We start from the raw sequence: 18,453 nt of genomic DNA, 5'->3' as shown, positions 1-18,453 counted from the left end.
TCCTTCCTCTGTTCCTCCGCCACCCGCCAGATGCTTCCTGTTATATCACTTACTGCACTTCACTTATTTGTGAATGTGTATTCAGGCAGACTGTGTGTCTGTGTTTTAACCTTAGTGCATGACCTCCCTCTGCGTCATCTGTTACCAGGCAAACTTCAATACCACAGGGCACACAGGCCTTTATTCCATCTTTGGACAGCATGTATAATATGTGGTAAATTGTACTGTAAGCATGCGTGCAATCCTTTCAATAGCTGTACTTTGAGGAGCAAACCATTAATTAACTTGACAGACCTTCAACTCTTTAATTAGCACAAAAATGCAATATGTGCATAACATGATTACGGTTGGACCTGCAATGAAAGATTGTTATGTAATTATGCTCACACCTGAAATACAGACTTTAATGTAACATCAACAGTTTCAATAAATGCTCTAATGAAATAATAAATCATAAGTGATGCAACAGTAATAATAATGGTTATGAATAGTAACAGTAAAATAATATTCTCATCCCGACAGAAGACACACTTATATACACAAAGGGAAACAAAACACAGGAGGGAGACACAGCTGAACCTACAGACATGGACCTTCCAGTTGTGGGATAAAACAAATTATTTCACTGTTACTTGTTATCTGTATTATCATTGCATTAATTAACCTTGCATTAAGTCATTATTATTGCATTAGAACCACATAACAATCATTGCATTAAAGCATTTATTGGAGCTGTTGATATTACATTAAAGTCTGTATTTCAGGTGTTAGCATAATCACATAATAATCTTTCATTGCAGGAGCAACTGTAATCATTTTATACACATTGCATTTTGGTGCTTTTAACCCTTTAAAACCAATCAGAGCGGGCACGCTCCGTTTTGCGTAACTATTTTTAAATCCCAGTAGCACTGCAACCACGTAAGCTAGCACAATAATTTTTTTCCATATGAAACCGGAGGAGCTGTAATTACATCTCATGCCATCAGCTTGTCCTCGGTCACAGTTTCCTTCCACATACAGCTTTGCAAAAACTGCATAAAAAGCACTTGCAGCAACAAAAACATAATATTCCAGAAACACGCTTTGCCGATCAGCTGTTTGTAACACTTCCTATGTTGGAATAGACATCAGCATGAACTATCGCATGTCCGCCATTACCTGCCCGAAAACCGGAAGTGATGTCATTTTTGCAGAAATGTAGTTTTTTACCATCAGGGCCTCATGAGCCTATACTGGTGTTTTTAAAAGTTATCTTTGACTTTATGACTTTCTGTGTCGTTTCTGGGATGCTTAGGACTCATAATGCACAGCTGGAAATAGTTTATTTTGATGCATATGCGGCTTTTTTGCAAATTTGCACTATAATATTTATTTTCGTTTTTCCTGCAGTGTATAATAATTGGTGTATTTCAAAAATAAAACTATGAAGTGGTGGGAAACTATTTTGTGCAACTTTTTTGTATTTACAGTTTTGAGGGATAAGCCTCTTAATTTTCTCTAACTAGAAATATATGTTAAAAAAAACGATTTTAAATTCTTTTGTAGTTTATTGCACTTTTTTGCAATTTATGTAATGACTATGCACTTAATGCAGACATATTATTAAAATTTAGGCTGTAATGGTTGTATTGATGTATAGCAACTTGAAATGCTCCCAAAAATGGCTCCACAGCAGGTAAAAATATAATATAAGCTCTGATGGACTTGGTTCTATGGTAGGTCTTAAAGGGTTAAAGAGTTGAAGCTCGGTCAGTTAATTGATGGTCAGAAGCTTCATCCGGCGCGATGTCCGGCCGATCTATTGAGCAAAGTGGCCTAGAGCTATGGAAGGATTGCATACATGCTTACAATACATATATCACATATAATCTAGAAACAGGCCTGAATAAAGGCCTGAGGGTATTCAGCAATCTGCTGCGTTTGAGTTTTCTTGGTAACAGATGACTTAGAATAAGTCAGGAAGTGTACTTCTGAAATGTCTTTGTTTCCTCTGTAAAGTGTGCATTTTTTGGTGGTTATTTTGAGGAGCTGTCTGGATGAGGCTATTTGAATAACCAGGTTATTCATTATTGTCTTTTGTTTGTTTATATTGGTATATGAGCTGGAAGCACCTGGCTTGGAGGTGAAGAAAATGTTCTTCTCAAACTGTGTCAAAAGTCGTTACCAGAACATTTGTGGTTTTGGAAGTTATGCATGTATTGTATCTGCTTTGACACATGAGGGGGCGTCATCAATAATACCCTGATGCTATAAAAACAACTGCTTGTGTATTATTGGGTGGAGATCGACGCTGAGTGTGTGACCGTTCATCTCCCCACACGTGATTTTGAATCCCTCCTGTATCCCTCCTCGATATTTGAACCCTTAACACAGTTTTGAGCCGGCCCATCTCATGATATTCGTGCTTGTGTGATTTCAGGGCTTTACCTTTTTCATGAAGTGGTATAAAAGTGTATATAAAATATCTGTGAATCTTATTACTTCTGTTCCTTCCATGTTTTTCTAGATGGGGTGCAAGTAGGTTTCCTTTATGTCCTAATTAGCTAGGACGCCCTCATGCAAATGATTGACTGTAAGGAAAACTGATTTGACTTGTTTTGAATTGACTTCTGCACACACACATGCATCCATCGCCTCCTTGGAAGTAACTTGCATATTCATTTTGCATGAAGATGAAGATGAGAAGTCATGTCACAACAGTCGGACCAAAGGAGAAAGCAGGGAACATACAAGAATGGACAAAGCTCTGTTCATCATAGCGGCATCAGGCAAGTCTGAATTATTACGTTTCCATCATCATATTTAAGTGTGATCCTTGTGATGAAGATTATTACTGTAACTCTAAGGGACTTCAACTTTCATTGTTTTTCTTCACAGAAATGAAAAAGATGATGCATTAGTGCGTTATATTTACTCCTGACACAAATTTTCTGCCAACAGAATAGATTACACAGAAATGCATTGAAGCTAAACTCATTTATTTACTGTGTTTGCAGGCCTGTGTGCCGTCGCCTCAGATGTTAAACATCACTACCAGTTTGTTTATGAGCTGAAGAACTGGACTGAAGCGCTGAGTTACTGCAGAGACAAATACATAGACCTGGCTACTATAGAAGATTTGCTTTTATAAAAATAAAACTGAATTATTATGAACCATTTTTTTCTTAATTTGTATTAATCTTTATAAATAAAAATGGAAAAAATTAAAGAACTAAATTACAAAATATCACAAGATATGAAATGTTTTATACTGTATATATCAGTGCTTACTGATAATCTGACAGCCTAACTCATATATTTTATGTCTAATGAAACAAACCCGCTGGTGCTTTCAGAGAGTCTGGATCGGGCTGTATGATGACATCGTTGGCTGGCAGTGGTCAACGTCAGAAACCAGTGAGTTCAGAAACTGGTCACCTGGACAACCAGATAACCAATGGGTTATAGAATACTGCGTATTTATGCTTGATGGACCGTGGTTTTATGACCCTTGTACGAATGTGTTCAGATTCGTCTGCTCTAATAACACAGGTGAGGATTTTCAACTTAACTAGAAGCTTAGAACAAAACAGGTCCTGTTCTGTGCTTTTATTGATGTTTCAACAACGGCCTAATTGTTTAGACTTACAAATGCATTTACAGTTGTACACAGCACTTAAGTATGGTCTGTTTTCAGGGTCGACTAGGACATTTGTCTACATTGACATTATAACGAGCTACTGCAGACTTCATTACACAGACCTGGCCAGTGTGAGGAACATGACAGAGAACCAGAAGATAGATGTCCTGGTACCTCCAGGGATAAGGGTGTGGATCGGCCTTTTCACAGAGTCCTGGAAGCAGCAAACTTTGAAGAAAATGCAAAATGGGAGGACTGGGCCTGTGGCTCACAGAAGGAGTTTGTTTGCAATGTTGGTAAGCATTACTACCTGAATCATTGGCTGCTATTGGTCACAATTTACAAACTACACCCTAATGTAAAAGGTTCTTGCTGTACATCCGCTGTTGTGGTGGCAGCTGCTCAATATGTGAAAGTAACTGTATGTGAGAAAACAGTCCTGTACAGTGAGCTCCTAGCTGCTGGCTTCACATTTTGTCACCCAGAAACCTCAAGTGGTCACACAGTTTATTCTGCCAGACCCACATTCAGTGTTGTGATGGAAGCTGCATCAACCGTTGTGTTCAGTGCTGTTGGCCTTTGTTTCATTTTAAGGTTTTTTTCCAAAATGACCTTTAACAAGAAAGCCTCGTTTCTGCTGTTTAATAGCAAAGAAATGTAAACGTTTTAAAATTATGTCAAATTGTGTCTCTAACAAAACCAGTGTAACTTTGGTTTTCTGTATTTTGTCCTCAGTTACTCTGACACAAAAGCAGCTGCTGTGATGCCTCTGATGAAGTCTCACAGTGTCAGCTTTGTTTTTATACACAGATTTAAAAATATGGATATGTACTGGTAAATGATCAGAATTATAATATTTCTGACTGAATCAAAACTGAATCTGAATCGAATCGATTATAGAAATCAGTGACGACACCCAGCACTATTTACTGTGTAGTCATTTTTCTAAAGAGACACGCTGTGTTCCACCTTATATTGTTGTTTATATTACACATCAGCAGAGGTTTGAAGTGAACACTGTAATATTATTGTGAATATTAGTATGACAGGATGGGTCATAACAAATGGGCCATTTCTGTTTTCTGGTTGTCGCTTATATATAAAATTAAAACAGCAAACAACACACCAGGAAGGTTAATCTGAGATTTTGGCACTCATAAGTGTTTTATTGCAAGTAAATTATGTATTTAAAATCTGAATATGAAAATGCAAGTGAAAGATAGAGCTCAAATTCAAATTCAAATTCAAATTTTTATTTGTCACGTACACAGTCATACACAGTACGATATGTAGTGAAATGCTTGGACAACTGCTCGTGACCTAAAGAAAACAAAAAAGGAAAAGGCTATGAATAAGATAGGAAATAAATATGAAAAATTAAAAAGGGTAAATTTAACTAGGAAGGAATAAAATATAAATTAAGGTTAACAATGAAATAACTGTACAACACACTGGGAAAGAATAAGATAAAATATATAAATTAAATTGAAAATAAAATAACTGTACAACAAAATACACAATATAGAACTATATAAGAATGTATGAACAAAATACACAAGAAGTAAAAATAAATATATACACAATAACAGCAGCAGTGATTTAAGTGATGAAGTGAAAACAATGTCCAGAAAGTCCAGTGTGTGTGTAAGAACCATATGTGTGGGTCAGTACTGTGTTGTGGTGTGATTGAGAGACCGTATCGCCTGCGGGAAGAAGCTCCTCCTCAGTCTCTCTGTGTTGGTCTTCAGGGAGCGGAATCGCTTTCCTGACCTCAGCAGAGAGAACAGTCTGTTGTTGGGATGGCTGAGGTCCTTCACCATCTTCCTGGCCTTGGTCCAGCACCGCCTGCTGTAGATTGAGTGCAGGTCAGGGAGCTCGGAGCGGATGGTGCGCTCAGCTGACCGCACAACCCTCTGTAGAGCTCGTCTGTCCTGCATGGTGCTGTTCCCGAACCAGGTTAAGATGTTTCCCGTCAGGATGCTCTCTATGGTGCACGAGTAAAAGTTCCTGAGCACCTTGGAGGGCAGTTGGAAGTCTCTCAAGCGTCTGAGGTGGTAGAGACGCTGTCGGGCCTTTTTCACCACGGAGTTGATGTGACAGGACCATGACAGGTCCTGCGTGATGTGAACTCCGAGGTATTTGAAGCTGTCCACTCTCTCCACTGGGCACTCGTTGATGACAGGGGTCTGGTAGTTCCTCTCCTGCTTAGTGCTGAAGTCCACTATCAGCTCCTTTGTCTTACTGACGTTTAGAAGGAGGTTGTTCCTCTGGCACCAGTTCTCCAGATTCCTAATCTCCTTCAGGTAGGCCGTCTCGTTGTTATCAGAGATCAGGCCCACCACGACGGTGTCGTCAGCAAACTTGATGATGGTGGTGGAGCTGGTAGTGGCCACGCAGTCATATGTGTACAGAGAGTACAGCAGGGGGCTCAGAACACACCCCTGGGGGGCTCCAGTGCTGAGAGTGGTGGAGGCTGAGACATGTCCGCCCATCCTTACTGCCTGTGGTCTGCCAGTTAGGAAGTTGGAGATCCACTGACACATAGATGAGCTGAGTCCCAGATGCTCCAGCTTGGTGGTGAGTGTGGAGGGAATTATGGTGTTAAATGCAGAGCTGTAGTCTATGAAGAGCATTTTAACATAATTCCCCCTTCTAGTGTCCAAGTGAGTGAGTGATGTGTGGAGGAGATGAGAGATGGCATCGTCTGTGGAACGATTTGGACGGTAAGCGAACTGTAGTGGGTCCAGTGTGTCTGGTAGTGAAGAAATGATGAAGTCTCTGACCAGGCGTTCAAAGCACTTCATCACTACTGAGGTGAGGGCTACAGGGCGATAGTCATTGAGAGAAGCAGGGTGGGGTTTCTTCGGGACAGGAACAATGATGGACTCTTTGAAGCATGTGGGGATCACCGACTGAGATAAAGAGATGTTGAATATCTCAGTGAACACAGGAACTAGCTGGTATGCGCAGTCTCTTAGGATACGACCTGGGATGCCGTCTGGTCCTGCTGCTTTCCTGGTGTTCACTCTCTTGAAGGCTCTCCTTACTTCATGCTCGGAGATGACGAGCACGTTTCCGGTGCTGGCAGTATCTTCCTGTCTGCAGCCGTTAGCGCCGCTAGCATTAGCATCGTTGGAGTCCTTAGCTGCAGCCTCGAAGCGAGCATAGAAAGTGTTCAGCTCGTCTGCCAGAGTCACGGCCGCGCTCGTCATACCGGTTGTTGGTGCTTTATAGTCCGTTATTGTCCTTAGTCCCCGCCACAGGCTCCTACAAAGACTGTTCTTTTTAAGGAAAATGAGATCTTTTAATGTCTCATCTGAGATGTTGTCTTTGTTTTATAGAAGTTTTATCGAATCTGTGATGTCTTTTTGTATCGCTGCCTGGTTTGGTAACCTGACGGTGAAGAATAAGAATCGGTTGGGACTTCTGGTAAAAACCGCTAGCAAAATTTCAGGGCGCTGGCAAGATGGACTTTTGGCCATTTACAATAAAAACGTGCTTAGAAAGGCTCATTCTATTATTAATTGTGTGAACCATCCACTTCACAGTGAGTTTGAGTTGTTGCCTTCCGGCCGCCGTTTTAGAGTACCTCCGAGGAGGACTAAAAGACTCCAGGTCTCTTTTATCCCTACTGCGTCTTGTCTCCTTAATGGCAAATAATTGTCCTTGAATTTTCTATCATTATTATTGTTATTATTGTTTTATAGTATTGTTCTGTTGTTCTTATCCTCCTGCTGCTAAACTAATTTCCCCTTGTGGGACAATAAAGAAAAATTGAATTGAAATTGAATTGAATAGAGTCACTCTGTTGGAGTTGTGACTCTAGTTTCCTCCCGTAGCGCTGCTTCGCCTCTTTTACCGCCCTCCGCACGTTATATGACGCGGCTTTGTACGGGTCCATGTCCCCCGTCGTGAGTCCCGTGTTGTAGGCAGCGGTGCGGGATCTCAGAGCGTCGCGGATGGTTTTATCCACCCACGGCTTCTGGTTGGGAAACGTTGTGATAGTCTTTGTCTCCACGGTATCGTCCGCTAGTTTCCCGATGAATCCCACAACCGCTTCCGTAAACACGTTGACGTCATCATCGGAGCTGTTTCTGAACATGGCCCAGTCTGCGTCATCGAGTGCGTCCTGTAACGCGGCCACTGATTGATCCGTCCAGCGCGCGACCTTCCTCTGAACCGGAACTTCCTGTTTCAGCCTTTGTTTGTATTTTGGCATGAGGAAGATGGCGGCGTGATCAGATTTGCCAAACGGAGGGCGGGATTGTGCCTTGTAGCCGTCCTTGACCGTAGTGTAGCAGTGGTCCAGTGTCCTTTCACCTCTGGTGGGGCAGGTGATGTGTTGATAAAAGTTCGGCGCTGCGCGTTTGAGGTTGGCGCTATTACAGTCCCCCGTCACAATAAGCGCAGCGTCCCGGTGTTGTGTCTGGTGCTGTGTGAGTGCCTCATGCAGCTCGCATAAGGCGGTGACCGTGTCCGCTTGTGGTGGAATATAAACGGCACTTACAATGACCGATGTAAATTCCCGAGGTAGATAAAAAGGACGACACATGATGGACAGTAGTTCCAGATTTGGTGTGCAGGAGCGTGTGAGAGGAACAACGTTCGCACTGTTGCACCAGTTGTTGTTCACCATTAAAAACACGCCGCCTCCCCTTGACTTCCCCGAGTCCCGTGTCCTGTCCATGCGGTGAACCGAGAAGAACTCGGCCGGCTGGATGGCGTGGTCCGGCACCGCTGGGTTCAGCCATGTCTCGGTGAAGCAGAGGAGATTGCAGTCCCGAATGTCTCTCTGGAACTTTATGCTGGCCCTGAGGTCGTCAAGCTTGTTCTCCAGTGACTGGACATTGGCGAGCAGGATGCTAGGCACAGGTGTGCGGTGTGCACGAGCTCTCAGCCTGTTCCTGACGCCGGCTCGCTTCCCTCTAGGCCGCCGCTTCCCTTTGTTCTCCCTCAAGATCTCACTCGGCCAGCTCGGATCCGGAGTTAAAAACTTCGAATTGTGAGTACATTGTATACCAGCTGATGAAGGATGTAACAATTTGTTCTTATTTTAAAAGCACCTGTTTACAAGGAAGTGGTGAAAGTGAACCTGATAAACTCCGGTCTGGATCTGACCCACCCTGATGTGATGGAAGCCACGCTGAACCAGGCAAGTCATGTTTATTTATTAATATACATGAGAGAGAGATTATACATGCACACATACATCTGTGTATGTGTGCATGTATTTAAAAATTGAAGCTCTCACTGAATTGCAGCTTTATCACAACACTGAATGTGGACCTAACAATCTGGCTGGATTCAGTTGCACGACTGTGTGAACAACTTAAGACTCTCACTACTTCTGGGCCTGTCCTCGTGATGTGTCACTGAAACTGCCAGTCGACTGTATCTGCTTCACAACAATATAGAAACAAGAATTTTTCTCAAATCAAACTTAAAGCAGCGTATTACTTCTACTTGATCACTAAACAAGTGCTTTATTACAGCATATGAATACATTTTTCTTCAATATTCAAAACACTGACTATTAGAGATGATTTCATCTGTGTATTAAAGTTGTCTACACAAAATGTTTTGTCATGCTTGTTTGCACAAACACCTCCTTCAGCTCATGTACCTTAGGCTGAGTCAGGTAAATTTAAATATCTTCTCTTAAAAATAGATTCTGAAGAATTTAGTGTATATTATTGTCTGAGTGTTACGGCCCTAGCAGGGCCTCCTCCTGAAGGTGCCTGTGTGGGCGTGTCCCACCACCTCTTCTGCCTGAGGTGCCACCTTTCCCTGTAACACAGCTGACTCACATCAGTAATTAAAAGTATTTAAGCCCAGGGAAAGGTGAGCTCTGGGCCAGAGTGCCATTTTGTGTGGTGTTTGCAGCTAGTGAGCTGTGTGTGTTTTGTGGTGTTTGCAGCTAGTGAGCTGTGTGTGTTTTGTGGTGTTTGCAGCTAGTGAGCTGTGTGTGTTTTGTGGTGTTTGCATCTAGTGAGCTGTCTGTGTTTTGTGGTGATTGCAGCTAGTGAGCTGCGCTTTCCTTTTGACTTTGCTTTATTGACCAACGCCTGAGTTTTGTTTGTTTTTCTTAAATGGTGATAGCGGCTTGTCCGTCTCTCTTAGTTGAGCTACTTCAATAAAACTCTTTAATTTAACCCTTTTGCCTCCTTGACTCCTTTTTCTGACCTGGACACCTTTTGTTACTTCCCCCTCACCGCCTAGACCCCTCGGGGGAATGTAACAAGTGGGGGCTCGTCCGGGATCGTTGAAAAGGGAGTTTTGAGTTGGAATTGGTTTTTGATTATCTGGCTGTTTTTTACCTTTGGAGATTCAACTTCCCAGTTTAGTTAGGTGAGTGTCCAGCTGAGCTTTGTTTTAAGTTCTTCCTTCGGGCACTCTTTTTTTTGTTTTGCCTTTTTTATTTTCGGAGTAATCCTGGGCGGGGATTAGTTCCCTGTTGGGGGTAGGCAATTCAGGGCTCCAGTCGCTGAAGTTTCGCCTTTCAAGTTGCCTCGAGCCCGGCACGCTCCAGAAGATAAAGTTTGTTGTGCTTAGGAACTGGGTAAGTTGTGTTTGTTTATTGTGTAAACTGTAAGAGGTAAGTTGGTCATTTAAACTAAGTTGTGTAGTTTTGGAGTGAGTTGGCAGAGAGGTGTGGTTGTGTCTTAATTAGGGTGTGTTTTCTAACCCTTCTCCGGCCCCTAAAATGGCTGATGCAGCCATAAGTGCACAGGTGCCTAGAAGCTCGTTTGTAAGTAATAACATCCACCTGGTTCCCGTTTTCTGTGAATCCAGTGTTGAGAGCTTCTTCAGTGTATTTGAAAGCATAGCAACTGCATTACAGTGGCCTGAAGACGTGTGGGGGGTGATGTTGCTGTGTAAATTCACAGGTAAGGCTCAGGAAGCTTGCTTTGGTCTGTCTAGGCAAGACAGCCTAGTTTATGAAAAGATTAAAAGTGCCGTCCTCCAAGCCTATGAACTTGTGCCTGAGGCCTATAGGCAGAACTTTCGAGGTTTGGAGTTGGCACAGGGTCAGTCCTACCTTGACTTTGCTCGGGAGAAGGCAAAGCTTTTTGGTAGGTGGTGCTCTGCAAGCCAGGTTAACAGTTTGGGGTCGTTACGTGAGCTCATGCTTGTGGAGGATTTTAAAAACTCTGTTCCTGAGTCTATTTCGTGTTATTTAAGTGAGCAAAGGGTTTCCACTCTACAGCAGGCTGCCGTACTGGCGGATGGGTTTACCCTAACTCATAAAACAAACGCGGTGGAATGTGACATCCCTTCTCACGGTAACACATCTTGGAGAGCTAGGAGGGAGCCAGCTAACAAGGCTGAAAAAGTTGTGGTTTCGAGACCCAAAACAAAACTGTGTTTCTTCTGCCACAAGCCTGGCCATGTGGTTGCTGATTGTGTGAAACTGGCACTTAAGCGGAAAGCGTATCGAAAGGGAAGAAGGCCTGATTTGAAAACAGTCACTCATGGTTCTCAAACTAACAAGGTTGTCAGGCCCAGCAAAGGACCACACTTGGGGCATAGTTGTTTAAGGGGCTCCTGTGGTCAGTGTAAGGGATCAATTAACCCTGAGCGGCCGCTGGTTGACAATTTCCCAGGTCCCAGGTTAAGTATTTGTGTGTGTCAGATCCAACAGAAGCTGAAGGAGCAGGGAGTACAGGGAGACGTCAAACTGAGCTGGAGGAAGCAGTCAGATGGATCGGTCTTCCACAAGGACGAGGAAACGAAGAAGAAGAGCATCGTGTGAAAATAGTTCAAGAAATGTTGCTTTCGCCTTTGACCTTTCAAGTGCTATTGTGCCATATTATCATATTATTCTATGCTTTGTGTGAATATCATCATCCAAACAAAACAAAAATCTAATTATGATGTCTTTGCATAGTTTTACATAGTTTTATTCTTACCTGTTAACATTTAAAACACAAGACGTTTGCTGGGTATTTGGTGACAGTTCACTGTAATTTTAATACATGCGGTTTTTTGCTTGCCTTGATCATGATGTATTTTAGTCTATTGAAACCATTTCAAAGGGTGCAGTAGCTGGCATGTGACACATGGGGGCCCTACGCTGAAATGTAGGTCTTTTCTGAATATTACATTTGCACACGTGTGATGAAGAACTCAATATCTTTTTTTTCCCCTTTTTTTTCCCTTTTTTTTTGCCTGTCCCGTTTGGCTCTTTCGCATCAGAATTATTGTCTAAAGGTGAAGAAAGATGCCCAACGGATTTACTTTACCAAATTGACCATCCCAGCCTTGCCGTAATGGTCCATTTGATTCACCCTTTATTGTTTATTTTATTTTCACTTGCTGAATACGGGACAGACTTGACTGGGGGAAGGTGCGTACACCTGTGAGCATGGACGCGCTTGTTTTTTTAAAAGGTTCCTTCATGTAATGATCTGCTAGAGGGTGTGGGGGGGCCACAGCCCCGTCCTCCAGGGCATGAAGCAGGTATGCAGGAGATCAAAACTCCAGACATCCAGAGGCCCCCAGAACACAAGAGACCAAGGAAGACCAACAGAGGGGCAGCCGCGCCACTGTCCCGGAAAGAGCTGAGGAGAGTCCCAGATGAGGGCTCACTCAGCAGCCGCGGAGCAGAAGCCAGGGGGGGTTGCAGTGACGCGCCCGTGAGCCCTGCCAGCAGCCAGCCGTGCCTGAGTGACCGAGCCCCAGGCCGAGAGGCCGGGGGCACCCCACCCCCGAAGTGGCCCGAGCGAGCCCCAGGCTCCAGGCCCCGATAAGCGGCCGCCAAGGAGTGAGCCGGTGTGTACCTGGACGCCCACCCCCGGACACAAAGAAACACCAACGCACCGACGTCTGAGGGCGTCTGCCACCGGCAGGGGAAGTGGTACTCTAATTTTCGTTTTTCCTGCAGTGTATAATAATTGGTGTATTTCAAAAGTAAAACTATGAAGTGGTGGGAAACTATTTTGTGCAACTTTTTTGTATTTACAGTTTTGAGGGATAAGCCTCTTAAATTTCTCTAACTAGAAATATATGTTAAAAAAAAACGATTTATTTATTTATTTATTTATTTATCTATGCACTTAATGCAGACATATTATTAAAATTTAGGCTGTAATGGTTGTATTGATGTATAGCAACTTGAAATGCTCCCAAAAATGGCTCCACAGCAGGTAAAAATATAATATAAGCTCTGATGGACTTGGTTCTATGGTAGGTCTTAAAGGGTTAAAGAGTTGAAGCTCGGTCAGTTAATTGATGGTCAGAAGCTTCATCCGGCGCGATGTCCGGCCGATCTATTGAGCAAAGTGGCCTAGAGCTATGGAAGGATTGCATACATGCTTACAATACATATATCACATATAATCTAGAAACAGGCCTGAATAAAGGCCTGAGGGTATTCAGCAACCTGCTGCGTTTGAGTTTGCTTGGTAACAGATGACTCAGAATAAGTCAGGAAGTGTACTTCTGAAATGTCTTTGTTTTCTCTGTAAAGTGTGCATTTCTTGGTGGTTATTTTGAGGAGCTGTCTGGATGAGGCTATTTGAATAACCAGGTTATTCATTATTGTCTTTTATTTGTTTATATTGGTATATGAGCTGGAAGCACCTGGCTTGGAGGTGAAGAAAATGTTCTTCTCAAACTGTGTCAAAAGTCGTTACCAGAACATTTGTGGTTTTGGAAGTTATGCATGTATTGTATCTGCTTTGACGCATGAGGGGGCACCATCAATAATACCCTGATGCTATAAAAACAACTGCTTGTGTATTATTGGGCGGAGATCGACGCTGAGTGTGTGACCGTTCATCTCCCCACACGTGATTTTGAATCCCTCCTGTATCCCTCCTCGATATTTGAACCCTTAACACAGTTTTGAGCCGGCCCATCTCATGATATTCGTGCTTGTGTGATTTGAGGGCTTTACCTTTTTCATGAAGTGGTATAAAAGTGTATATAAAATATCTGTGAATCTTATTACTTCTGTTCCTTCCATGTTTTTCTAGATGGGGTGTAAGTAGGTTTCCTTTAAAATGGTAAAAAATGGTAAATGGCCTGTATTTGTATAGCACTTTACTAGTCCCTAAGGACCCCAAAGCACTTTACATATCCAGTCATCCACCCATTCACACACAGGTGATGGCAGCTACATTGTAGCCACAGCTGCCCTGGGGCGCACTGACAGAGGCGAGGCTGCCGGACACTGGCGCCACCTGGCCCTCTGACCACCACCAGTAGGCAACGGGTGAAGTGTCTTGCCCAAGGACACAACGACCAAGACTGTCCGAGCCGGGGCTCGAACCGGCAACCTTCCGATTACAAGGTGAACTCCCAACTCTTGAGCCACGATCGCCCCCTTTATGTCCTAATTAGCTAGGACGCCCTCATGCAAATGATTGACTTTAAGGAAAACTGATTTGACTTGTTTTGAATTGACTTCTGCACACACACATGCATCCATCGCGTCCTTGGAAGTAACTTGCATAATCCTTTTGCATGAGGATGAAGATGAGAAGTCATGTCACAACAGTCGGACCAAAGGAGAAAGCAGGGAACATACAAGAATGGAAAAAGCTCTGTTCATCATAGCGGCATCAGGCAAGTCTGAATTATTACGTTTCCATCATCATATTTAAGTGTGATCCTTGTGATGAAGATTATTACTGTAACTCTAAGGGACTTCAACTTTCATTGTTTTTCTTCACAGAAATGAAAAAGATGATGCATTAGTGCGTTATATTTACTCCTGACACAAATTTTCTGCCAAGAGAATAGATTACACAGAAATGCATTGAAGCTAAACTCATTTATTTACTGTGTTTGCAGGCCTGTGTGCCATCGCCTCCAAACATCACTACCAGTTTGTTTATGAACAGAAGAACTGGACTGAAGCGCTGAGTTACTGCAGAGACAAATACATAGACCTGGCTACTATAGACGACATGCAGGATGTGCAGATGCTGACCAGCACAGTAGATTTAAGCAAAATGACCACCATGACAAACGGCAATGTAAATTATTTTTCTGGCTTTTTTTGTGACAGTAGGACTTTAGGTTTTTGTACATTATTTAAATTTTATGGTACTGAACTATATTTAAACTATATTTTCTTGAAAGATCACTTTTCTTTTCTCACTGTTGCCAAGTGCTCACATGGGGTGATCTGATCGTTGACTTTACAGTATAATAAAGCAGATTGAGGCAACAGTTGTTGTGATTTGCTTTTATAAAAATAAAACTGAATTATTATGAACCATTTTGAATTGAATTGAATAAGGTTAGCGTTAGGATCTTGTGAACTTACAAATATTTGAATATAATTTTTGTCAAGTGGAAAATCTTTTTGACAGAAAAATTGTGATGCAAAAATCTACAAATTAATTGAGATTTTCTTAATTTGTATTAATCTTTATAAATAAAAATGGAAAAAATTAAAGAACTAAATTACAAAATATCACAAGATATGAAATGTTTTATACTGTATATATCAGTGCTTACTGATAATCTGACAGCCTAACTCATATATTTTATGTCTAATGAAACAAACCCGCTGGTGCTTTCAGAGAGCCTGGATCGGGCTGTATGATGACATCGTTGGCTGGCAGTGGTCAACGTCAGAAACCAGTGAGTTCAGAAACTGGTCACCTGAACAACCAGATAACCAATGGGTTATAGAATACTGCGTATTTATGCTTGATGGACCGTGGTTTTATGACCCTTGTACGAATGTGTTCAGATTCGTCTGCTCTAATAACACAGGTGAGGATTTTCAACTTAACTAGAAGCTTAGAACAAAACAGGTCCTGTTCTGTGCTTTTATTGATGTTTCAACAACGGCCTAATTGTTTAGACTTACAAATGCATTTACAGTTGTACACAGCACTTAAGTATGGTCTGTTTTCAGGGTCGACTAGGACATTTGTCTTCATTGACATTATAGCGTCATGGGCGAACGCCCAGAGCTACTGCAGACTTCATTACACCGACCTGGCCAGTGTGAGGAACATGACAGAGAACCAGGAGATAGATGACCTGGTACCTCCAGGGATAAGGGTGTGGATCGGCCTTTTCACAGAGTCCTGGAAGTGGATGGATGGAAGTAACTCCTCATTTACATATTGGCAAACAAATGAACCCAATGGACCAGAGCCTTGCGTGGCAGCAAACTTTGAACAAAATGCAAAATGGGAGGACTGGGCCTGTGGCTCACAGAAGGAGTTTGTTTGCAATGTTGGTAAGCATTACTACCTGAATCATTGGCTGCTATTGGTCACAATTTACAAACTACACCCTAATGTAAAAGGTTCTTGCTGTACATCCGCTGTTGTGGTGGCAGCTGCTCAATATGTGAAAGTAACTGTATGTGAGAAAACAGTCCTGTACAGTGAGCTCCTAGCTGCTGGCTTCACATTTTGTCACCCAGAAACCTCAAGTGGTCACACAGTTTATTCTGCCAGACCCACATTCAGTGTTGTGATGGAAGCTGCATCAACCGTTGTGTTCAGTTCAGAGGTTTGAAGTGAACACTGTAAAATTATTGTGAATATTAGTATGACAGGATGGGTCATAACAAATGGGCCATTTCTGTTTTCTGGTTGTCGCTTATATATAAAATTAAAACAGCAAACAACACACCAGGAAGGTTAATCTGAGATTTTGGCACTCATAAGTTTTTTATTGCAAGTAAATTATGTATTTAAAAGCAGAATATGAAAATGCAAGTGAAAGATAGAGCTGATGAAGGATGTAACAATTTGTTCTTATTTTAAAAGCACCTGTTTACAAGGAAGTGGTGAAAGTGAACCTGATAAACTCCGGTCTGGATCTGACCCACCCTGATGTGATGGAAGCCACGCTGAACCAGGCAAGTCATGTTTATTTATTAATATACATGAGAGAGAGATTATACATGCACACATACATCTGTGTATGTGTGCATGTATTTAAAAATTGAAGCTCTCACTGAATTGCAGCTTTATCACAACACTGAATGTGGACCTAACAATCTGGCTGGATTCAGTTGCACGACTGTGTGAACAACTTAAGACTCTCACTACTTCTGGGTCTGTCCTCGTGATGTGTCACTGAAACTGCCAGTCGACTGTATCTGCTTCACAACAATATAGAAACAAGAATTTTTCTCAAATCAAACTTAAAGCAGAGTATTACTTCTACTTGATCACTAAACAAGTGCTTTATTACAGCATATAAATACATTTTTCTTCAATATTCAAAACACTGACTATTAGAGATGATTTCATCTGTGTATTAAAGTTGTCTACACAAAATGTTTTGTCATGCTTGTTTGCACAAACACCTCCTTCAGCTCATGTACCTTAGGCTGAGTCAGATAAATTTAAATATCTTCTCTTAAAAATAGATTCTGAAGAATTTAGTGTATATTATTGTCTGAGTAATGTTAAGTATTTGTGTGTGTCAGATCCAACAGAAGCTGAAGGAGCAGGGAGTACAGGGAGACGTCAAACTGAGCTGGAGGAAGCAGTCAGATGGATCGGTCTTCCACAAGGACGAGGAAACGAAGAAGAAGAGCATCGTGTGAAAATAGTTCAAGAAATGTTGCTTTCGCCTTTGACCTTTCAAGTGCTATTGTGCCATATTATCATATTATTCTATGCTTTGTGTGAATATCATCATCCAAACAAAACAAAAATCTAATTATGATGTCTTTGCATAGTTTTACATAGTTTTATTCTTACCTGTTAACATTTAAAACACAAGACGTTTGCTGGGTATTTGGTGACAGTTCACTGTAATTTTAATACATGCGGTTTTTCGCTGTTGCACTTGTTAGACTATAATATTATTTTATGCCATGTTATACCCCTAATTAAAGATTGTGAATTATTATGTAGTTTTAGTTTGCATTATTCTCCTGAATTAGAAGAAGCTGATAACTATTGCATCTGTTAAACTGATTTGCATTACATTAGACTGCTGATTTATTGTGGATGAATGATATTGTTTTATGATGCATTATACTGCTGAGTTATAAGAAATACTGTTCGCAGAAAGTCATCGCCTTATTTGTCTGATTAGAAGAGAACAGAATATGCTGGAGTTTTCTGCCCCATCTCAGCAGGAGCAGATAAACGGGGAGCCAAGGTCGTAGCTTAGGCGCCGTGTGAGAGAAAGCATGTGAATGTTTAGGCTTTTATGATAAGGTGGGGGCACCAGAGGCTATAAGAGTTTGATCAATGCTCCACCATTTTGAGATCTGAGGCTGTCTGCATACAGTGTCCATCTCCCACGCGTGTGACTATTAAAATCATCGTTTGACTTAACCCGGCCGGACCAGTGTTGTTATTGTGGTTTTTTTCTCTTGTCTCCATCCCCAATTTTGAAATCGTAACACACTTTACAGACAGCCACTGAGTGTTTGATGCAGTAGAAGCAGAATTAGAAGCTGATTGAGGCTGTAAAGATGGCGCATTCTTCACAAAAGCAGGTCAGCCCCACGCACGGGGCGAACTTGCTAACGGAGATTTGCACATTGGTGCGGTTATGGCGTTAGCGTCATTTTAACTAGATTAAAGCTGACAGCACGAATATTATGAGATGGGCCGGCTCATCATTATCCTGATTTGCATTTGTTTGTCTCACTCAGTCCAAAAATTACATCAATAGGGAGACGTGGATGTCTACCAAAGAGTAAATAAAAGGGCGAGTATCCTGTCACTAGTTGTGCAATTATCGGCATGCACAACTTTGTTTACATAGTCACTCCAGTTTTCTTTCTTTTCCTCATCCAGGGTCCGCAGCATTCACAGCACGGTGCGATTAAACCTTTCCACTGGGTTTCCCTGTGGATGGTAGGGTGTAGTCTTTGAGTTAGCTCCTGT

The 18,453-nt window shown here is 42.0% G+C and overlaps 1 protein-coding gene across 1 annotated transcript; it reads left to right on the top strand.

Annotated features, from left to right (window-relative positions):
* The first annotated feature begins 3,686 nt into the window (after positions 1–3,686).
* On the top strand, positions 3,687–17,895 carry LOC145423277 (secretory phospholipase A2 receptor-like). Its single transcript, XM_080295554.1, has 8 exons — positions 3,687–3,918; positions 8,683–13,916; positions 14,095–14,191; positions 14,420–14,604; positions 15,157–15,352; positions 15,498–15,827; positions 16,366–16,457; positions 17,034–17,895. Exons 3-8 carry the CDS (start codon positions 14,158–14,160, stop codon positions 17,151–17,153), a joined length of 957 nt encoding a protein of 318 aa, XP_080151680.1. The 5' UTR covers positions 3,687–3,918; positions 8,683–13,916; positions 14,095–14,157; the 3' UTR covers positions 17,154–17,895.
* The last annotated feature ends 558 nt before the right edge of the window (positions 17,896–18,453 follow it).

The sequence above is a fragment of the Astatotilapia calliptera genome, chromosome 20 (assembly GCF_964374335.1).
Source record: "Astatotilapia calliptera chromosome 20, fAstCal68.1, whole genome shotgun sequence".
Classification (NCBI taxonomy): domain Eukaryota; kingdom Metazoa; phylum Chordata; class Actinopteri; order Cichliformes; family Cichlidae; genus Astatotilapia; species Astatotilapia calliptera.
This window is presented reverse-complemented; position numbering and strand designations above follow the sequence as displayed.